General features: G+C 47.3%; 1 protein-coding gene across 1 annotated transcript in view; it reads left to right on the top strand.

Annotated features, from left to right (window-relative positions):
• Positions 1 to 23,552, top strand: part of LOC142249540 (calreticulin-like) — a 29,817-nt gene extending 6,265 nt beyond the window's left edge. Inside the window, exons 5-9 of the mRNA XM_075321206.1 lie at positions 14,399 to 14,608; positions 15,412 to 15,525; positions 18,009 to 18,152; positions 19,927 to 20,019; positions 23,224 to 23,552. Of these exons, the coding sequence (XP_075177321.1) occupies positions 14,399 to 14,608; positions 15,412 to 15,525; positions 18,009 to 18,152; positions 19,927 to 20,019; positions 23,224 to 23,457 (795 nt within the window). The 3' untranslated portion in view covers positions 23,458 to 23,552. The remainder of the gene's footprint in view (positions 1 to 14,398; positions 14,609 to 15,411; positions 15,526 to 18,008; positions 18,153 to 19,926; positions 20,020 to 23,223) is intronic.
• The last annotated feature ends 445 nt before the right edge of the window (positions 23,553 to 23,997 follow it).

Below are 23,997 nucleotides of genomic sequence, written 5' to 3'. Positions count from 1 at the left end.
GGCTCACAGTCTACAGGAGGAGAGAGAACCCTGCCCGCGAGGGCTCACAGTCTACAGGAGGAGAGAGAACCCTGCCCGCGAGGGCTCACAGTCTACAGGAGGAGAGAGGACCCTGCCCGCGAGGGCTCACAGTCTACAGGAGGAGAGAGGACCCTGCCAGCGAAGGCTCACAGTCTACAGGAGGAGAGAGGACCCTGCCCGCGAGGGCTCACAGTCTACAGGAGGAGAGAGAACCCTGCCCGCGAGGGCTCACAGTCTACAGGAGGAGAGAGAACCCTGCCCGCGAGGGCTCACAGTCTACAGGAGAAGAGAGGACCCTGCCCGCGAGGGCTCACAGTCTACAGGAGGAGAGAGGACCCTGCCAGCGAAGGCTCACAGTCTACAGGAGGAGAGAGGACCCTGCCCGCGAGGATTCACAGGAGGAGAGAAGACCCTGGCCCCGAGGATTCACAGTCTACAGGAGGAGAGGACCCTGCCCGCGAGGACTCACAGTCTACAGGAGGAGAGAAGACCCTGCCCGAGAGGGCTCACAGTCTACAGGAGGAGAGAGGACCCTGCCCGCGAGGGCTCACAGTCTACAGGAGGAGAGAAGACCCTGCCCGCGAGGGCTCACAGTCTACAGGAAGAGAGAGGACCCTGCCCGCGAGGGCTCACAGTCTACAGGAGGAGAGAAGACCCTGCCCGCGAGGGCTCACAGTCTACAGGAGGAGAGAGGACCCTGCCCGCGAGGATTCACAGGAGGAGAGAAGACCCTGGCTCCGAGGATTCACAGAAGAAAAAAGAGGTATTCAGCTCACCCAAATAGTGTCCTCCAGTCTGCGGTGAATGCACGTAGTCCCTCGGACAGGCAGGTCCGTGTTCCAGGAAGATAGCAATGAAAAGTAAGGCAAGCCGCATGGCGGTTTTGGAAAGATCTGTGACCTCATATTTTTAAACTTTTTTCTAATAAAGCATGAAGATTTTTATCTATTTGCATTGGTGCTGAGTCCCACTTACTTTTCATTGCTATCTCCGAGGATTCACAGTCTACAGGAGGAGAGGACCCTGCCCGAGAGGGCTCACAGTCTACAGGAGGAGAGAGGACCCTGCCAGCGAGGGCTCACAGTCTACAGGGGGAGAGAGGACCCTGCCCGCGAGGGCTCACAGTCTACAGGTGGAGAGAGGACCCTGCCCGCGAGGGCTCACAGTCTACAGGAAGAGAGAGGACCCTGCCAGCGAGGGCTCACAGTCTACAGGGGGAGAGAGGACCCTGCCCGCGAGGGCTCACAGTCTACAGGTGGAGAGAGGACCCTGCCCGCGAGGGCTCACAGTCTACAGGAGGAGAGAGGACCCTGCCCGCGAGGGCTCACAGTCTACAGGAGGAGAGAGGACCCTGCCCGCGAGGGCTCACAGTCTACAGGAGGAGAGAGGACCCTGCCCGCGAGGGCTCACAGTCTACAGGAGGAGGGAGGACCCTGCCCGCGAGGGCTCACAGTCTACAGGAAGAGAGAGGACCCTGCCCGCGAGGGCTCACAGTCTACAGGAGGAGAGAGGACCCTGCCCGCGAGGGCTCACAGTCTACAATCAGCTGAACTCAATGATTTGGGGAAAGCCGGACAACCATCTAATGCACATACAACAAACTCTGGCCAGTGGGCTGATTTTATTTGGCCCGCGATTCCAGGTGACAATTATTCTGTATGGAGGATTATGCGGGCCCCATTATTCCGTATGGAGGACTATGTGGAGCACATTATTCTGTATGGAAGACTTTATGTGCCAATTATTCTGTATGGAGGACTTTGTGGGGCCATTATTCTGTATGGAGGACTTTGTGGGGCCATTATTCTGTATGGAGGGCTATGTGGGGCCCATTATTCTGTATGGAGGACTATGTGGGGCCATTATTCTGTATGGAGGGCTATGTGGAGCCCATTATTCTGTATGGAGGACTATGTGGGGCCATTATTCTGTATGGAGGGCTATGTGGAGCCCATTATTCTGTATGGAGGACTATGTGGGGCCATTATTCTGTATGGAGGGCTATGTGGGGCCCATTATTCTGTATGGAGGGCTATGTGGAGCCCATTATTCTGTATGGAGGACTATGTGGGGCCATTATTCTGTATGGAGGGCTATGTGGGGCCCATTATTCTGTATGGAAGACTTTATGTGCCAATTATTCTGTATGGAGGACTTTGTGGGGCCATTATTCTATATGGAGGACTATGTGAGGCCCATTATTCTGTATGGAGGACTATGTGAGGCCCATTATTCTGTATGGAGGACTATGTGGGGTCCATTATTCTGTATGGAGGACTTTGTGGGGCCATTATTCTGTATGGAGGACTATGTGGGGCCCATTATTCTGTATGGAGGACTTTGTGGGGCACATTATCCTGTATGGAGGGCTATGTGAGGCCCATTATTCTGTATGGAGGGCTATGTGAGGCCCATTATTCTGTATGGAGGACTATGTGGAGCACATTATTCTGTATGGAGGGCTATGTGAGGCACATTATTCTGTATGGAGGGCTATGTGGGGCCCATTATACTGTATGGAGGGCTATGTGGGGCCCATTATTCTGTATGGAGGGCTATGTGGGGCCCATTATACTGTATGGAGGGCTATGTGGGGCCCATTATACTGTATGGAGGGCTATGTGGGGCCCATTATTCTGTATGGAGCACTATGTGAGGCACATTATACTGTATGGAGGGCTATGTGGGGCCCATTATTCTGTATGGAGGACTATGTGGGGCCCATTATTCTGTATGGAGGACTATGTGGGGCCCATTATTCTGTATGGAGGACTATGTGAGGCCCATTATACTGTATGGAGGGCTATGTGGGGCCCATTATTCTGTATGGAGGGCTATGTGAGGCCCATTATACTGTATGGAGGGCTATGTGGGGCCCATTATTCTGTATGGAGGACTATGTGAGGCACATTATACTGTATGGAGGGCTATGTGGGGCCCATTATTCTGTATGGAGGACTATGTGGGGCACATTATTCTGTATGGAGGACTATGTGGGGCACATTATTCTGTATGGAGGACTATGTGGGGCACATTATTCTGTATGGAGGACTATGTGGGTCCCATTATTCTGTATGGAGGACTATGTGGGGCCATTATTCTGTATGGAGGACTATGTGGGGCACATTATTCTGTATGGAGGACTATGTGGGTCCCATTATTCTGTATGGAGGACTATGTGGGGCAATTATTCTGTATGGAGGACTATGTGGGGCCCATTATTCTGTATGGAGGGCTATGTGGAGCCGATTATTCTGTATGGAGGACTATGTGGGGCCCATTATTCTGTATGGAGGGCTATGTGGGGCCCATTATTCTGTATGGAGGACTATGTGGGGCCATTATTCTGTATGGAGGGCTATGTGGGGCACATTATTCTGTATGGAAGGCTATGTGGGGCACATTATTCTGTATGGAGGACTATGTGGGGCCCATTATTCTGTATGGAGGGCTATGTGGGGCCATTATTCTGTATGGAGGACTTTGTGGGGCCATTATTCTGTATGGAGGACTTTGTGGGGCCATTATTCTGTATGGAGGGCTATGTGGGGCACATTATTCTGTATGGAAGACTTTATGTGCCAATTATTCTGTATGGAGGACTATGTGGGGCCATTATTCTGTATGGAGGACTATGTGAGGCCCATTATTCTGTATGGAGGACTATGTGGGGCCCATTATTCTGTATGGAGGACTATGTGGGGCCCATTATTCTGTATGGAGGACTATGTGGGGTCCATTATTCTGTATGGAGGACTTTGTGGGGCCATTATTCTGTATGGAGGACTATGTGGGGCCCATTATTCTGTATGGAGGACTTTGTGGGGCACATTATCCTGTATGGAGAGCTATGTGGGGCTCATTATTCTGTATGGAGGGCTATGCAGGGCCATTATTCTGTATGGAGGACTATGTGGAGCACATTATTCTGTATGGAGGACTATGTGGGTCCCATTATTCTGTATGGAGGGCTATGCAGGGCCATTATTCTGTATGGAGGACTATGTGGAGCACATTATTCTGTATGGAGGGCTATGTGAGGCACATTATTCTGTATGGAGGGCTATGTGGGGCCCATTATACTGTATGGAGGGCTATGTGGGGCCCATTATTCTGTATGGAGGACTATGTGAGGCACATTATACTGTATGGAGGGCTATGTGGGGCCCATTATTCTGTATGGAGGACTATGTGGGGCCCATTATTCTGTATGGAGGACTATGTGGGGCCCATTATTCTGTATGGAGGACTATGTGAGGCCCATTATACTGTATGGAGGGCTATGTGGGGCCCATTATTCTGTATGGAGGGCTATGTGAGGCCCATTATACTGTATGGAGGGCTATGTGGGGCCCATTATTCTGTATGGAGGACTATGTGAGGCACATTATACTGTATGGAGGGCTATGTGGGGCCCATTATTCTGTATGGAGGACTATGTGGGGCACATTATTCTGTATGGAGGACTATGTGGGGCACATTATTCTGTATGGAGGACTATGTGGGTCCCATTATTCTGTATGGAGGACTATGTGGGGCCATTATTCTGTATGGAGGACTATGTGGGGCACATTATTCTGTATGGAGGACTATGTGGGTCCCATTATTCTGTATGGAGGACTATGTGGGGCAATTATTCTGTATGGAGGACTATGTGGGGCCCATTATTCTGTATGGAGGGCTATGTGGAGCCCATTATTCTGTATGGAGGACTATGTGGGGCCCATTATTCTGTATGGAGGGTTATGTGGGGCCATTATTCTGTATGGAGGGCTATGTGGGGCCCATTATTCTGTATGGAGGACTATGTGGGGCCATTATTCTGTATGGAGGGCTATGTGGGGCACATTATTCTGTATGGAGGACTATGTGGGGCCATTATTCTGTATGGAGGGCTATGTGGGGCACATTATTCTGTATGGAAGGCTATGTGGGGCACATTATTCTGTATGGAGGACTATGTGGGGCCCATTATTCTGTATGGAGGGCTATGTGGGGCCCATTATTCTGTATGGAGGACTATGTGGGGCACATTATTCTGTATGGAGGACTATGTGGGTCCCATTATTCTGTATGGAGGACTATGTGGGGCAATTATTCTGTATGGAGGACTATGTGGGGCCCATTATTCTGTATGGAGGGCTATGTGGGGCCCATTATTCTGTATGGAGGACTTTGTGGGGCCATTATTCTGTATGGAGGACTTTGTGGGGCCATTATTCTGTATGGAGGGCTATGTGGGGCACATTATTCTGTATGGAGGGTTATGTGAGGCACATTATTCTGTATGGAGGGCTATGTGGGGCTCATTATTCTGTATGGAGGACTATGTGGGGACCATTATTCTGTATGGAGGACTATGTGGGGTACATTATTCTGTATGGAGGGCTATGTGGGGCCCATTATTCTGTATAGAGGGCTATGTGGGTACATTATTCTGTATGGAGGGCTATGTGGGGCCCATTATTCTGTATAGAGCACTATGTGGGGCCCATTATTCTGTATAGAGCACTATGTGGGGCACATTATTCTGTATGGAGGGCTATGTGGGGACATTATTCTGTATGGAGGGCTATGTGGGGCTCATTATTCTGTATGGAGGGCTATGCAGGGCCATTATTCTGTATGGAGGACTATGTGGAGCACATTATTCTGTATAGAGCACTATGTGGGGCACATTATTCTGTATGGAGGGCTATGTGGGGACATTATTCTGTATGGAGGGCTATGTGGGGCTCATTATTCTGTATGGAGGGCTATGCAGGGCCATTATTCTGTATGGAGGACTATGTGGAGCACATTATTCTGTATGGAGGGCTATGTGGGGCCCATTATTCTGTATGGAGGACTATGTGGGGCCCATTATTCTGTATGGAGGACTATGTGGGGCCCATTATTCTGTATGGAGGACTATGTGGGGCACATTATTCTGTATGGAGGACTATGTGGGGCACATTATTCTGTATGGAGGACTATGTGGGTCCCATTATTCTGTATGGAGGACTATGTGGGGCCATTATTCTGTATGGAGGACTATGTGGGGCCCATTATTCTGTATGGCGGACTATGTGGGGCACATTATTCTGTATGGAGGACTATGTGGGTCCCATTATTCTGTATGGAGGACTATGTGGGGCAATTATTCTGTATGGAGGACTATGTGGGGCCCATTATTCTGTATGGAGGGCTATGTGGGGCCCATTATTCTGTATGGAGGGCTATGTGGGGCCATTATTCTGTATGGAGGGCTATATGGAGCTCATTATTCTGTATGGAGGGCTTTGTGGAGCCCATTATTCTGTACGGAGGACTATGTGGGGCCCATTATTCTGTATGGAGGACTATGTGGGGCTCATTATTCTGTATGGAGGACTATGTGGGGCTTATTTTTCTGTATGGAGGATTATATGTGCCCATTATTCTGTATGGAGGACTATGTGGGGCCATTATTCTGTATGGAGGGCTATGTGGGGCCCATTATTCTGTACGGAGGACTATGTGGGGCCCATTATTCTGTATGGAGGACTATGTGGGGCCATTATTCTGTATGGAGGGCTATGTGGGGCCCATTATTCTGTACGGAGGGCTATGTGGGGCCATTATTCTGTATGGAGGGCTATCTGGGGCCCATTATTCTGTATGGAGGGCTATGTGGGGTCCATTATTCTGTATGGAGGGCTATGTGGGGCCCATTATTCTGTATGGAGGACTATGTGGGCCCATTATTCTGTATGGAGGACTATGTGGGGCTTATTTTTCTGTATGGAGGATTATATGTGCCCATTATTCTGTATGGAGGACTATGTGGGGCCATTATTCTGTATGGAGGGCTATGTGGGGCCCATTATTCTGTATGGAGGGCTATGTGGGGCCCATTATTCTGTATGGAGGGTTATGTGGGGCACATTATTCTGTATGGAGGGCTATGTGGGGCCCATTATTCTGTATGGAGGGCTATGTGGGGCCCATTATTCTGTATGGAGGGCTATGTGGGGCCCATTATTCTGTATGGAGGACTATGTGGGGCCCATTATTCTGTATGGAGGGCTATGTGGGGCCATTATTCTGTATGGAGGACTATGTGGGGCCCATTATTCTGTATGGCGGGCTATGTGAGGCCCATTATTCTGTATGGAGGGCTATGTGGGGCTATTATTCTGTATGGAGGGCTATGTGGGGCACATTATTCTGTATGGAGGGCTATGTGGGGACATTATTCTGTATGGAGGGCTATGTGGGGCCATTATTCTGTATGGAGGACTATGTGGGGCCCATTATTCTGTATGGAGGACTATGTGAGGCCCATTATTCTGTATGGAGGGCTATGTGGGGCCATTATTCTGTATGGAGGGCTATGGGGGGACATTATTCTGTATGGAGGGCTATGTGGGCCCATTATTCTGTATGGAGGGCTATGTGGGGCCATTATTCTGTATGGAGGGCTATGTGGAGCTCATTATTCTGTATGGAGGGCTTTGTGGGGCCCATTATTCTGTATGGAGGACTATGTGGGGCCCATTATTCTGTATGGAGGACTATGTGGGGTCCATTATTCTGTATGGAGGACTATGTGGGGCTTATTTTTCTGTATGGAGGATTATATGTGCCCATTATTCTGTATGGAGGGCTATGTGGGTCCATTATTCTGTATGGAGGGCTATCTGGGGCCCATTATTCTGTATGGAGGACTATGTGGGGCACATTATACTGTATGGAGGGCTATGTGGGGCCCATTATTCCGTATGGAGGACTATGTGGGGCACATTATTCTGTATGGAGGACTATGTGGGGCACATTATTCTGTATGGAGGACTATGTGGGTCCCATTATTCTGTATGGAGGACTATGTGGGGCCATTATTCTGTATGGAGGACTATGTGGGGCACATTATTCTGTATGGAGGACTATGTGGGTCCCATTATTCTGTATGGAGGACTATGTGGGGCAATTATTCTGTATGGAGGACTATGTGGGGCCCATTATTCTGTATGGAGGGCTATGTGGAGCCCATTATTCTGTATGGAGGACTATGTGGGGCCCATTATTCTGTATGGAGGGCTATGTGGGGCCCATTATTCTGTATGGAGGACTATGTGGGGCCATTATTCTGTATGGAGGGCTATGTGGGGCACATTATTCTGTATGGAAGGCTATGTGGGGCCCATTATTCTGTATGGAGGACTATGTGGGGCCATTATTCTGTATGGAGGACTATGTGGCTCCCATTATTCTGTATGGAGGGCTATGTGGGGCACATTATTCTGTATGGAGGACTATGTGGGGCCCATTATTCTGTATGGAGGGCTATGTGGGGCCCATTATTCTGTATGGAGGACTATGTGGGGCACATTATTCTGTATGGAGGACTATGTGGGTCCCATTATTCTGTATGGAGGACTATGTGGGGCAATTATTCTGTATGGAGGACTATGTGGGGCCCATTATTCTGTATGGAGGGCTATGTGGGGCCCATTATTCTGTATGGAGGACTTTGTGGGGCCATTATTCTGTATGGAGGACTTTGTGGGGCCATTATTCTGTATGGAGGGCTATGTGGGGCACATTATTCTGTATGGAGGGCTATGTGAGGCCCATTATTCTGTATGGAGGGCTATGCAGGGCCATTATTCTGTATGGAGGACTATGTGGAGCACATTATTCTGTATGGAGGGCTATGTGGTGCCCATTATTCTGTATGGAGGACTATGTGGGGCCCATTATTCTGTATGGAGGGCTATATGGGGCCCATTATTCTGTATGGAGGACTATGTGGGGCCCATTATTCTGTATGGAGGACTATGTGGGGCCCATTATTCTGTATGGAGGACTATGTGGGGCCCATTATTCTGTATGGAGGACTATGTGGGGCCCATTATTCTGTATGGAGGACTATGTGGGGCCCATTATTCTGTATGGAGGACTATGTGGGGCACATTATTCTGTATGGAGGACTATGTGGGTCCCATTATTCTGTATGGAGGGCTATGTGGGGCACATTATTCTGTATGGAGGACTATGTGGGGCCCATTATTCTGTATGGAGGGCTATGTGGGGCCCATTATTCTGTATGGAGGACTATGTGGGGCACATTATTCTGTATGGAGGACTATGTGGGTCCCATTATTCTGTATGGAGGACTATGTGGGGCAATTATTCTGTATGGAGGACTATGTGGGGCCCATTATTCTGTATGGAGGGCTATGTGGGGCCCATTATTCTGTATGGAGGACTTTGTGGGGCCATTATTCTGTATGGAGGACTTTGTGGGGCCATTATTCTGTATGGAGGGCTATGTGGGGCACATTATTCTGTATGGAGGGCTATGTGAGGCCCATTATTCTGTATGGAGGGCTATGCAGGGCCATTATTCTGTATGGAGGACTATGTGGAGCACATTATTCTGTATGGAGGGCTATGTGGGGCCCATTATTCTGTATGGAGGACTATGTGGGGCCCATTATTCTGTATGGAGGACTATGTGGGGCCCATTATTCTGTATGGAGGACTATGTGGGGCACATTATTCTGTATGGAGAACTATGTGGGGCACATTATTCTGTATGGAGGACTATGTGGGTCCCATTATTCTGTATGGAGGACTATGTGGGGCCATTATTCTGTATGGAGGACTATGTGGGGCCCATTATTCTGTATGGCGGACTATGTGGGGCACATTATTCTGTATGGAGGACTATGTGGGTCCCATTATTCTGTATGGAGGACTATGTGGGGCAATTATTCTGTATGGAGGACTATGTGGGGCCCATTATTCTGTATGGAGGGCTATGTGGGGCCCATTATTCTGTATGGAGGGCTATGTGGGGCCATTATTCTGTATGGAGGGCTATATGGAGCTCATTATTCTGTATGGAGGGCTTTGTGGAGCCCATTATTCTGTACGGAGGACTATGTGGGGCCCATTATTCTGTATGGAGGACTATGTGGGGCTCATTATTCTGTATGGAGGACTATGTGGGGCTTATTTTTCTGTATGGAGGATTATATGTGCCCATTATTCTGTATGGAGGACTATGTGGGGCCATTATTCTGTATGGAGGGCTATGTGGGGCCCATTATTCTGTACGGAGGACTATGTGGGGCCCATTATTCTGTATGGAGGACTATGTGGGGCCATTATTCTGTATGGAGGGCTATGTGGGGCCCATTATTCTGTACGGAGGGCTATGTGGGGCCATTATTCTGTATGGAGGGCTATCTGGGGCCCATTATTCTGTATGGAGGGCTATGTGGGGTCCATTATTCTGTATGGAGGGCTATGTGGGGCCCATTATTCTGTATGGAGGACTATGTGGGCCCATTATTCTGTATGGAGGACTATGTGGGGCTTATTTTTCTGTATGGAGGATTATATGTGCCCATTATTCTGTATGGAGGACTATGTGGGGCCATTATTCTGTATGGAGGGCTATGTGGGGCCCATTATTCTGTATGGAGGGCTATGTGGGGCCCATTATTCTGTATGGAGGGTTATGTGGGGCACATTATTCTGTATGGAGGGCTATGTGGGGCCCATTATTCTGTATGGAGGGCTATGTGGGGCCCATTATTCTGTATGGAGGGCTATGTGGGGCCCATTATTCTGTATGGAGGACTATGTGGGGCCCATTATTCTGTATGGAGGGCTATGTGGGGCCATTATTCTGTATGGAGGACTATGTGGGGCCCATTATTCTGTATGGCGGGCTATGTGAGGCCCATTATTCTGTATGGAGGGCTATGTGGGGCTATTATTCTGTATGGAGGGCTATGTGGGGCACATTATTCTGTATGGAGGGCTATGTGGGGACATTATTCTGTATGGAGGGCTATGTGGGGCCATTATTCTGTATGGAGGACTATGTGGGGCCCATTATTCTGTATGGAGGACTATGTGAGGCCCATTATTCTGTATGGAGGGCTATGTGGGGCCATTATTCTGTATGGAGGGCTATGTGGGGACATTATTCTGTATGGAGGGCTATGTGGGCCCATTATTCTGTATGGAGGGCTATGTGGGGCCATTATTCTGTATGGAGGGCTATGTGGAGCTCATTATTCTGTATGGAGGGCTTTGTGGGGCCCATTATTCTGTATGGAGGACTATGTGGGGCCCATTATTCTGTATGGAGGACTATGTGGGGTCCATTATTCTGTATGGAGGACTATGTGGGGCTTATTTTTCTGTATGGAGGATTATATGTGCCCATTATTCTGTATGGAGGGCTATGTGGGGCCCATTATTCTGTATGGAGGGCTATGTGGGGCAATTATTCTGTATGGAGGACTATGTGGGGCCCATTATTCTGTATGGAGGACTATGTGGGGCTTATTTTTCTGTATGGAGGATTATATGTGCCCATTATTCTGTATGGAGGACTATGTGGGGCCATTATTCTGTATGGAGGGCTATGTGGGGCCCATTATTCTGTATGGAGGGCTATGTGGGGCCCATTATTCTGTATGGAGGGCTATGTGGGGCCCATTATTCTGTATGGAGGGCTATGTGGGGCCCATTATTCTGTATGGAGGGCTATGTGGGGCCATTATTCTGTATGGAGGGCTATGTGGGGCCCATTATTCTGTACGGAGGGCTATGTGGGGCCATTATTCTGTATGGAGGGCTATCTGGGGCCCATTATTCTGTATGGAGGGCTATGTGGGGTCCATTATTCTGTATGGAGGGCTATGTGGGGCCCATTATTCTGTATGGAGGACTATGTGGGCCCATTATTCTGTATGGAGGACTATGTGGGGCTTATTTTTCTGTATGGAGGATTATATGTGCCCATTATTCTGTATGGAGGACTATGTGGGGCCATTATTCTGTATGGAGGGCTATGTGGGGCCCATTATTCTGTATGGAGGGCTATGTGGGGCCCATTATTCTGTATGGAGGGTTATGTGGGGCACATTATTCTGTATGGAGGGCTATGTGGGGCCCATTATTCTGTATGGAGGGCTATGTGGGGCCCATTATTCTGTATGGAGGGCTATGTGGGGCCCATTATTCTGTATGGAGGACTATGTGGGGCCCATTATTCTGTATGGAGGGCTATGTGGGGCCATTATTCTGTATGGAGGACTATGTGGGGCCCATTATTCTGTATGGCGGGCTATGTGAGGCCCATTATTCTGTATGGAGGGCTATGTGGGGCTATTATTCTGTATGGAGGGCTATGTGGGGCACATTATTCTGTATGGAGGGCTATGTGGGGACATTATTCTGTATGGAGGGCTATGTGGGGCCATTATTCTGTATGGAGGACTATGTGGGGCCCATTATTCTGTATGGAGGACTATGTGAGGCCCATTATTCTGTATGGAGGGCTATGTGGGGCCATTATTCTGTATGGAGGGCTATGTGGGGACATTATTCTGTATGGAGGGCTATGTGGGCCCATTATTCTGTATGGAGGGCTATGTGGGGCCATTATTCTGTATGGAGGGCTATGTGGAGCTCATTATTCTGTATGGAGGGCTTTGTGGGGCCCATTATTCTGTATGGAGGACTATGTGGGGCCCATTATTCTGTATGGAGGACTATGTGGGGTCCATTATTCTGTATGGAGGACTATGTGGGGCTTATTTTTCTGTATGGAGGATTATATGTGCCCATTATTCTGTATGGAGGGCTATGTGGGGCCATTATTCTGTATGGAGGGCTATCTGGGGCCCATTATTCTGTATGGAGGGCTATGTGGGGTCCATTATTCTGTATGGAGGGCTATGTGGGGTCCATTATTCTGTATGGAGGACTATGTGGGGCCCATTATTCTGTATGGAGGGCTATGTGGGGCCCATTATTCTGTATGGAGGGCTATGTGGGGCCCATTATTCTGTATGGAGGGCTATGTGGGGCAATTATTCTGTATGGAGGACTATGTGGGGCCCATTATTCTGTATGGAGGACTATGTGGGGCTTATTTTTCTGTATGGAGGATTATATGTGCCCATTATTCTGTATGGAGGACTATGTGGGGCCATTATTCTGTATGGAGGGCTATGTGGGGCCCATTATTCTGTATGGAGGGCTATGTGGGGCCCATTATTCTGTATGGAGGGCTATGTGGGGCCCATTATTCTGTATGGAGGGCTATGTGGGGCCCATTATTCTGTATGGAGGGCTATGTGGGGCCATTATTCTGTATGGAGGGCTATGTGGAGCTCATTATTCTGTATGGAGGGCTTTGTGGGGCCCATTATTCTGTATGGAGGACTATGTGGGGCCCATTATTCTGTATGGAGGACTATGTGGGGTCCATTATTTTGTATGGAGGGCTATGCGGAGCACATTATTCTGTATGGAGGGCTATGTGGAGCACATTATTCTGTATGGAGGGCTATGTGGGGCCCATTATTCTGTATGGAGGACTATGTGGGGCACATTATTCTGTATGGAGGGCTATGTGGGGCCCATTATTCTGTATGGAGAGCTATGTGGGGCACATTATTCTGTATGGAGAGCTATGTGGGGCCCATTATTCTGTATGGAGGACTATGTGGGGCACATTATTCTGTATGGAGGGCTATGTGGGGCCCATTATTCTGTATGGAGAGCTATGTGGGGCACATTATTCTGTATGGAGAGCTATGTGGGGCCCATTATTCTGTATGGAGGGCTATGTGGGGCCCATTATTCTGTATGGAGGGCTATGTGGGGCCATTATTCTGTATGGAGGGCTATGTGGGGCCATTATTCTGTATGGAGGGCTATGTGGGGCCATTATTCTGTATGGAGAGCTATGTGGGGCCCATTATTCTGTATGGAGGGCTATGTGGGGCCCATTATTCTGTATGGAGAGCTATGTGGGGCACATTATTCTGTATGGAGAGCTATGTGGGGCCCATTATTCTGTATGGAGAGCTATGTGGGGCCCATTATTCTATATGGAGGACTATGTGGGGCCCGCAACTAGGTTGGCTCATGACTTTGTGAAAGTTTTTAACTTTGGTCCTCTTTGTATTTGAGTTTCACATCCTTGATCTAAAGTGATGGTGGTCCGCCTTATCTCCCCTGACGGCAGATGCCGGGGGAGAGGAGCATTAGGAAATTGGATGTCAACTGCCCCATCATTTTGTGCTAATGAAGATAAACTGCTGCTATATGTGTCTGAAAGCCGCTTATTCTCCTTTCCCATTCAGAGTACATGCACACTTAGTGTGTGCATGCGTATAATAGGGAAATATGGCTAGAATCACTAGTGCTCATGCAGCCAATGGCTATTTAATGTCTTTGACCAATTATCCTAAGTGTTCATCTCCTATGCAGAGTCGTGGAGGGGCAGTTTTGCAGTTTTGAATAGCTAGATACTATTCTTATAGGAACAATAGAAAATCTTAAAGCATGTTTGTGATCATTTGTTTTAATGTCTTACCAGCACGATGAGCTCACGCACTTGTATACTCTGATTATCCGTCCGAACAACTCATACGCAGTGAAGATTGATAATGAGGTGGTAGTAAATGGTACATTGGAGGATGACTGGGACTTCTTACTACCGCCTATAATCAAAGATGAAAATGCCACAAAGCCAGATGACTGGGACGACAGAGTTAAAATTGAAGACCCTAATGAGCTAAGGCCAGAAGTAAGTAACTAATTTCAGTGCTATAAAGTTAAAAAATGTGCAAGATTAGAAAAATGGGACCCATTTCTTCCAAAAACAGCACCACCATCTGTCCACAGCTTAGACAACCTCTTCAAAAAGGAATGTGTCAACAGAAAATGTCCTATTGTTTAAACCATTTTTTGTGTTAAATGCATTGTTTAAAATTGGTAATGTTTTTTTTATTAAAAATGAAAACTAAAAAATTTTTTTGCAATTTTCACACAAGCCATTGGATACATTATTAGACCCATTCTTCCTGTTTCAGGAAATTCACATGTACATTAGCAAAAATCAGCAGACTCCAACCCTATCTTTTGTATTGAAGCATCTAATGAGCGTGTGCAAAGGTCACTGTGAAGGAAGGTGGACCAGGACCAGCTGTGATATCATTTATTGTGATTGGTGTGTTATCAGCTGTGTGTAGAGGTGTTACCTGTCACTGTAATCCTGCCTCTGATGATAAGGAAACTGCTGTAAACTCTTCCTGAAAGGACAAGGAGTTAGAGTGTGAAATAACTCCAGTATAGATCCAGTTGCCAATGTGAAAATTGCAAGATTACTAATGTAGTTTTTGAATACAGATTGTAATTGTCTAAAGAAAAAGATACCTTTAATGCAAAAATCTGACCGTGCCATGTTGTATAAATGTGGACATTGCAAGTTTAAAAAAACAATGCAAAAATTCCTTTGTAGTTCATTGATTTATCGCTCTACATTTGTATGACATCCAGAAGAACAAAAATAAAACAAACAAAGCAAAAGTTCCTGTGCATATTTTGTAGGACTGGGACGAGACGGAGTTGATTCAAGACCCAGAGTCTAAGAGGCCTCGTGACTGGGACTCCAGCATGGATGGAGAGTGGGAACCTCCGATGATCCCAAATCCAAAATACAAGGTGTGAATGTCATAAATTCAACTCCGATTCGGATGATAAATATGATAATTTACTAAAATATGTTAGTGTTGGCAATCCTCTGTGAGCTATATACATCAGAAAATCTCTTTCCAGACTGTATCTGAGCAGGTAAAGTGTTTCAGCTGATTAACAGTGATGAGCGGGCACTACCATGCTCGGGTGCTCTGTACTCGTAAATAGTGATGAGCGGGCACTACCATGCTCGGGTGCTTAGTACTGGTAACTAGTGATGAGCGGGCACTACCATGCTCAGGTACTCAGTACTGGTAACTAGTGATGAGCGGGCACTACCATGCTCAGGTACTCAGTACTGGTAACTAGTGATGAGCGGGCACTACCATGCTCAGGTGCTTAGTACTGGTAACTAGTGATGAGCGGGCACTACCATGCTCAGGTACTCAGTACTGGTAACTAGTGATGAGCGGGCACTACCATGCTCGGGTGCTCTGTACTCGTAAATAGTGATGAGCGGGCACTACCATGCTCAGGTGCTCAGTACTGGTAACTAGTGATGAGCGAGCACTACCATGCTCGGGTGCTTGGTACTTGTAACTAGTGATGAGTGAGCACTATCATGCTCGGGTGCTCAGTACTTGTAACTATTGATGAGCGGGCACTACCATGCTCGGGTGCTCAGTACTCGTAACTAGTGATGAGCGCATCACTAGTTACCAGTACTGAGCACCTGAGCATGGTAGTGCCCGCTCATCACTAGTTACCAGTACTGAGCACCTGAGCATGGTAGTGCCCGCTCATCACTAGTTACGAGTACTGAGCACCTGAGCCTGGTAGTGCCCGCTCATCACTAGTTACCAGTACTGAGCACCCGAGCATGGTAGTGCCCACTCATCACTAGTTACCAGTACTGAGCACCTGAGCATGGTAGAGCCCGCTCATCACTAGTTACCAGTACTGAGCACCTGAGCATGGTAGTGCCCACTCATCACTAGTCACCAGTACTGAGGACCCGAGCATGTTAGTGCCCGCTCATCACTAGTTACCAGTACTGAGCACCTGAGCATGGTAGTGCCCACTCATCAGTACTGATTAGTTTACAGAGGATTGTCTAGACTAGATACAATTCTGTCTTGTTTCTTCCAAAGATCAGACTTTGTACAAGTTTACAGCCTTCGAGTATAAACATATAATATAAAGAGGCCCATTCTTCAAAGTTTCCACTAGAATTCTGTCATAAAACTGTTTGAAGTTTTGCAACTTTTTATGCAACTTGTAGTTGTACAAATATTGCAACTCTTTTTTTCTTTTCTTTTTTTTTAGTGTGCAGAGCTTATCTGTGACTACTTCATCATAATTTATGGACAAAATTGAAATAATTTGCAGCAGAAATGTCCTCTGGTCCTGTCTATTACTTTTGGTGGTGCACGACAGCTGAAAATTGCGCCAAATTCATTAAGAGGTGTATGTAATTTCATGAATTTGGCACCTCTTAAGCGGGCTTTACACGCAACGACATCGCTAACGAGATGTCGTTGGGGGTCACGGAATTCGTGACGCACATCCGGCCTCGTTAGTGACGTCGTTGCGTGTGAAACGCAGGAACGACCCTTAACGATCAAAATTACTCACCTAATCATTGACCAGTCGTTCCTATCCCGATTATTGTTGCTGTTGCAGGACGCAGGTTGTTCGTCGTTCCTGCGGCAGCACACATCGCTATGTGTGACACCGCAGGAATGAGGAACAACATCGTACCTGCGGCCGCCCACAATGACAAAGGAAGGAGGTGGGCGGGATGTTCGGCCCGCTCATCTCTGCCCCTCCGCTTCTATTGAGCAGCCGCTTAGTGACGCCGCTGTAGCGCCGAACGAACCGCCCCCTTAGAAAGGAGGCGGTTCGCCGGTCACAGCGACATCGCTAGGCAGGTAAGTCCGTGTGACGGGTGTAAGCGATGTTGTGCGACACGGGCAGCGATTTGCCCGTGACGCACAACCGACGGGGGCGGGTGCTTTCACCAGCAACATCGCTAGCGATATCGCTGTGTGTAAAGCCCGCTTTACTCCGGTACATTTTTCATCAAGACTGAATTGGGGCTATGGTGTTTTATTGACTGAATGCAGAGATCTTGAAAGTTTTGCAGAAGGGGGGGAAGCTTTCATTACACCTACCTTTTCTGGTGCGAAAAGTTACAAAATATAGTATACACACAATAATTTAGGACTTTTATCCGCTGCTCAAACCACTCTTCTAAAAACTGAATGGATATTAGCAGAACGTGCAGGACCATGCGCGGCCCAATAAATGTACTATACAGCAGAAAATGGCTTTGATTATAAATTAGGCCCCAGTGATAAATTAGGCCCTTCTTACTACAGCTGACTTTTTTTTTCAGTGGTATTAATATATTCTTTTCAATGTATATCAAAAGTTCCTTAATATTTAAATTTTAGTTACGAAACATAGATATCTGCAAATCTAAAATTATCACCTATTTCTTTTAACAGGGAATTTGGCAACCAAAAATAATAGAAAATCCAAACTATCAAGGAGAGTGGGTCCGTCCGGAAATTAATAATCCGGATTATGTGCCAGATGACACTTTATATAGATATGATGAGCTCGGGGTTATTGGACTGGATCTCTGGCAGGTGGGTGATCTACACTACACATAGCTCATCATTATATGGCTGCATTGTAATCACTGATAATCCATTTGATCTGCCCATAATTTTTGGCAAATTATTATTGTTATTTATTATAAATTATTATAGCGCCATTAATTCCATGGCGCTTTACAAGTGAAAAAGGTATACATAAAAACAAGTACAACAACCATGAACATTACAAAAACAGACAGGTACAAGAGGAGAGAGGACACTGCCCGCGAGGGCTCACAGTCTACAGGAAGAGAGAGGACACTGCCCGCGAGGGCTCACAGTCTACAGGAGGAGAGAGGAGCCTGCCCGCGAGGGCTCACAATCTACAGGAGGAGAGAGGAGCCTGCCCGCGAGGGCTCACAGTCTACAGGAGGAGAGAGGAGCCTGCCCGCGAGGGCTCACAATCTACAGGAGGAGAGAGGAGCCTGCCCGCGAGGGCTCACAGTCTACAGGAGGAGAGAGGACCCTGCCCGCGAGGGCTCACAGTCTACAGGAGGAGAGAGGACCCTGCCCGCGAGGGCTCACAGTCTACAGGAGGAGAGAGGAGCCTGCCCGCGAGGGCTCACAATCTACAGGAGGAGAGAGGAGCCTGCCCGCGAGGGCCCACAGTCTACACGAGGAGAGAGGACCCTGCCCGCGAGGGCTCACAGTCTACAGGAGGAGAGATGACTCTGCCCGCGAGGGCTCACAGCCTACAGGAGGAGAGAGGACACTGCCCGCGAGGGCTCACAGTCTACAGGAGGAGAGATGACCCTGCCCGCGAGGGCTCACAGTCTACAGGAGGAGGGAGGACCCTGCCCGCGAGGGCTCACAGTCTACAGGGAATAGGTGATGGTACAATAGGTGAGGACAGAGCAGGTTGCGCAGTGGTGTACTGGACTGAGGGTTATTGTAGGTTGTAGGCTTGTCGGAAGAGGTGGTCCTTCAGGTTTCTTCTGAAGGTTTCCACGGTAGGTGAGAGTCTGATATGCTGAGGTAGAGCGTTCCTGAGTATGGGGGAGGCGTGGGAGAAATCTTGTACGCGATTGTGGGAAGAGGAGATGAGAGGGGAGTAGAGAATGAGATCTTGTGAGGAACTGAGGTTGCAAGCAGGTAGGTACCGGGAGACTAGGTCACAGATGTAGAGAGGAGACAAGTTGTGGATGGCTTTGTAGGTCATAGTTAGTGTTTTGAACTGAAGTCTTTGGGCAATGGGAAGCCAGTGAAGGGATTGGCAGAGAGGAAAGATACCGGAGAATAGCGAGGGGACAGGTGAATTAATTGGACCACAGAGTTTAGGATAGATTGGAGGGGTGCAAGAGCGTTGGAAGTGAGGCAATAGAGCAGGGGGTTGCACTAATATTAAATGGTTTGGCCCGAGAGCGAAGTTTATCACCTCTACAAGGGATAGGTGATATTGCTGGGTTTCCCACTGACCATAAGTGGTCCTTTTGTAGCAGGGGTGGGTGGGGGTTGCATTGGAGCAATGATGTCATAATTTGCCCACAGAACAGGAGGTGACGTCATAGGTGAGAGCCAGCACTAATGTATAAAGTTTAAACACTAAGATGCTAAGTAATTCCGGCTGCCGGTGTATCCATATGTGATGCATCCACTGCAAAGCATCGCTCCACCTGATTACACCGCTGGTGTGCTGTCACTTCATTCATGTGAAGGCCAAGGACCATGGCAGCTGCACCAGGGAGGATCCACATCATGACAAAGTATTACAGAAAATGCCTGTGGTTTTGGAATTATTTTTTTGTATTATTCTTTTTTTTTTTAGGTGAAATCTGGCACAATTTTTGATAACTTTCTTATTACTAATAATGAAGAATTAGCTGAGGAAATTGAAAATCAAACTTGGGGTGAAACCAGGGTAAGAAACCAAAGGGTGTAATGAAACAGCACAATATACAGTATATGACCAATAGAATGTTAAATCACATTCTACCAGAATGCCATATGGTAAGTGCCATCACTATATAATCTATGTTGGTCCGAACTCAAGGATCATTAAAGCTCCAGAGTAAAGGTATGGTGGCCACCAAAGAGTCCATGTGCTGCACCTAGTGCTGCGGCTCGTTTGCTCTATAGATCGGTGGCACGCCAAGCAGTCAGCCTTCACCAATGAGACAGTTACATCTTAGTGATATAAAATCTTTTAGTATAGTAGGTGAAATGTTATTTTTTTCATTGTTTCGATATTTTTGCATATGTTTTCAGTAAAAGTGGTGGTGACTGGGGTGCATTCAACACTATCGGCACCCCATGTTCACATTGAAAAAAAGGATGGAACATTGCAGGGATGTCCCATACCATATCCAACTGCTCTTATGTTGCTGACATGGATCACAGCAAAATCTAAGAGGTTACACTTAGGTGTTGACTGTTTAACACAGCTATCACCTACAGTGTATGGAGTGGACTCAGCACCCCAGCAAGTGCACACATCCTCTGTACACAATGGCCGTCACCAAGGAATTAAGAGCAGCAGTCAGCTATCCTGTCTGACTTAGTAAAGATTGTATTTCTCATGTAATAGTAATTCTGAATCATCTTTTCTTAAATTTGTACATTGTTCTATTCTATTATTTTCCTTCTTCAAATTTGGGAATAAATTGACAACTGGGTGTTGCCAGTTGGGGCTGTCTCTCTACATAGTCTGATTCTATCCAATCAGCACTGATTATTCCATACTCAGTTGTGACACAAAAGGAATAGCAACTGCCAATTGTCTTTTTAATTAACAATTTCTAGAAGGAATACTAGAGGAACAATATACCATAGAGTTATAAACTTACGTGAAACCCCCACCGATCTGCAGCACGTGTGGAGACACACAGAATAAGAGACCTTGTAGAGTGTAGGAACCCTTGGGTCCCCTCATTAGATAAGATCTTAGGCTTTCCTTAAGCTGGGGTCACACTAAACGACAGCGACGTCGCTGTTACGTCACCAAAATGGTGACGTAGCAGCGACCTTGTAAGTCGCTGTTATGATCGCAGCTTAGCTGTCAAACAGCAGCCGAAGCAGCGATCATAACGACAGTGCTGCAACATGTGCAGAGAGCAGGGAGCCGCGCACACTGAGTGCTGGCTCCCTACTCTCCTAGCTACAGTACACATCGGGTTAATTACACGATGTGTCCTGCAGCTACATGTGCAGAGAGCAGGGAGCCGCGCACACTGAGCGCTGGCCCCCTGCTCTCCTAGCTACAGTACACATCGGGTTAATTACATGATGTGTCCTGCAGCTACATGTGCAGAGAGCAGGGAGCCGCGCACACTGAGCGCTGGCTCCTTGCTCTCCTAGCTACAGTACACATCGGGTTAATTACACGATGTGTACTGCAGCTACATGTGCAGAGAGCAGGAGCCGGCGCTGGCAGCGTGAGAGCGGCGGAGGCTGGTAACGAAGGTAAATATCGGGTAACCACCTTGGTTACCCGATGTTTACCTTGGTTACAGCTTACCACAGCTGCCAGACGCCGGCTCCTGCTCCCTGCTCGCTTCATTTCGTCGCTCTCTCGCTGTCACACACAGTGATGTGTGCTTCACAGCGGGAGAGCGACGACCAAAAAATGAAGCTGAACATTCAGCAACGAGCGGCGACCTCACAGCAGGGGCCAGCTCGTTGCTGGATGTCACACACAGCAACAGCGACGGGACGTCGCTGCTACGTCACAGAAAATGGTGACGTAGCAGCGACGTCGTTGTCGCTGTGTGTGACACCACCTTTAGTATTAGGGCTCTTGCAGACAGCTGTGTTTTCTGTCCTAGTGTGATCTGACAAAACAACAGATCACACGCTGACAAATGTTATTCAATGAGGCAGTGCACATGTGCAATTTTTTCTTTGGCCAGAGTGGTCCAAGGAAAAAAATATCAGTGTGCACGATTTGCTTTCAAACTTTTGGGTCCATGATAAAAATCGGATCGTACACAGATGACACCCGAGTGTGGTCCGATTTTCATGGGCTGACACAATGGAGAAGGTGCAGGAACCTTTTTTTTGTTTTATTCTTCACCTCCAAGAAAAATGGATCCCCTTTGATCGAACTCCGATCAGTGCCTGATTAGCATAATCAGACCATTTTTCTTGGAAGGAGAAAATATGGTTGTATGAATCCAACCTTAGGCCTGTTTCACACGTAAGTGAAAAACAAAGACGTTCTTCACTGACGTGTAAAACACACACATGTCCCTCCATGTTCCGTGATTCACGGCACACGTGGGTTGTCCATGTGCAATCCGTGATTGCACATGGACATATGCTCACCTGTCCTGTTCCTGCTCTCCATGGTGCTGAAGTTTCCAGCTCTGCAGCGTTCGGCCACCGCTCTCTGCAGCTACTTCCGGGTCGGCTGTTCCTGCTTTCATGAATATTCATAAACCGGCCAGGAAGCTGCAGAGAGCAGAGGCTGCACAGAGTGTCACTGGAAAGGTGAGTTGAAAATGTTTATTATTTTAAATGTCCGTGTTTTTGTGGTACGTGTTTCACGGATCACACCATAGTGTGGTCCGTGGGACATCAGTGATGCCAGCAAAAAAACGGACATGTCTCCATGTGTCTGAGCTGGTCAATTCGAGTACCGAGCATCCGTATGGTAATGCTCGCTCATGACTAAATGTTATATAAATAATTTATTTCAAGCCATGGCAACTTGATGGATAAATGCTCTGTAGGAATCTTTCTTGTGCAGCCTACATAGGTCCACCAGGGTCCTCTCTGCCATTATCTTGATTGTATGAAGCCATTGGTTTGTTGGTCCTTCTCTTCGCCACTTTTCTTCTATTCTTCCAACCGTGATGACCTTTTCCACTGATTGCGCTCTCTGTATGATGTGTCCAAAGTAGGCAAGTCGTAGCTTGGTGATCCTTGCTTCAAGTGACATGTCCGGCTTGATATAAATAATACAGTGTATTATTCGTACCAGCAGATGGCAGCAAAGTAATTTACAATAATGTTAAAGTCCTAGTATATACTGGTATAATCAGCAGAACAAGCAAACTCTCCATCAAACGGAAACATAGTAAGCACCTGATAGTTTGTTTTTTTGTGTGTGTTTCATCCCTGTTAGGAGCCAGAGAAGAAAATAAAGACAATACAGGACGAGGAAAGAGATGCGAAGGATGAAAAGAAGCAAAGATGGAATAAGTTAGCGCAAGAATTTGCAAAACTTGATGAACTAGAGAAACAAGAAAAAGAAAGAAAGTCAAAACTGCGGAAAAAATTACAAAAACAATATGGATTAGATCAACCGGCAGAACAGACACAGCTACCGCAGCCTCCTCCACCTAAAGACGAGCTGTGAACACAACAGTATCTCAGCCATGGCCAGCTTGTCTATAATCATCTGTGATGGCAAACGTGGATCTCATGATGAATCGATATAGGAAACTGTTCAGTTTGGGCAGTCAGAAAATGTTTGGATCATAAGTAGAGAGGGGCTTAGATATATAAGTAGCACATGGCAAAACATTTCTACGATTTCAGTTCTCCTAATGACTACTGTAGAGCTGATGTATCTTCCAATGGCAAAAAAAAGATACAACTGCATGAGCAAATATGGTGCACACACAACACGGGAAATAAGTATTCAACATGTCATCAATTTTCAAAGTATATATATATATTTCTAAAAGAGCTATTGACATGAATTTATCACCAGATGTCAGTAACAAATTGTCACGCTAGGTACAGAGAGGTATCACGTGCACGGCGAAAGGGAAGTGAAGGGAAACCCTATGTCTAGGGAGAGGGAAGATGGTGACCCCTGACCAAACATACTGCTGGTCTCTGGGGTCCCTCAACAGTAACACCCTAGACAGGTTCTGCACCAAGCCGGATACCT

The sequence above is a fragment of the Anomaloglossus baeobatrachus genome, chromosome 8, assembly GCF_048569485.1.
Source record: "Anomaloglossus baeobatrachus isolate aAnoBae1 chromosome 8, aAnoBae1.hap1, whole genome shotgun sequence".
NCBI lineage: Eukaryota > Metazoa > Chordata > Amphibia > Anura > Aromobatidae > Anomaloglossus > Anomaloglossus baeobatrachus.
The sequence above is the reverse complement of the archived record's forward strand: the minus strand, read 5'-3'. Positions and strand labels throughout refer to the sequence as shown.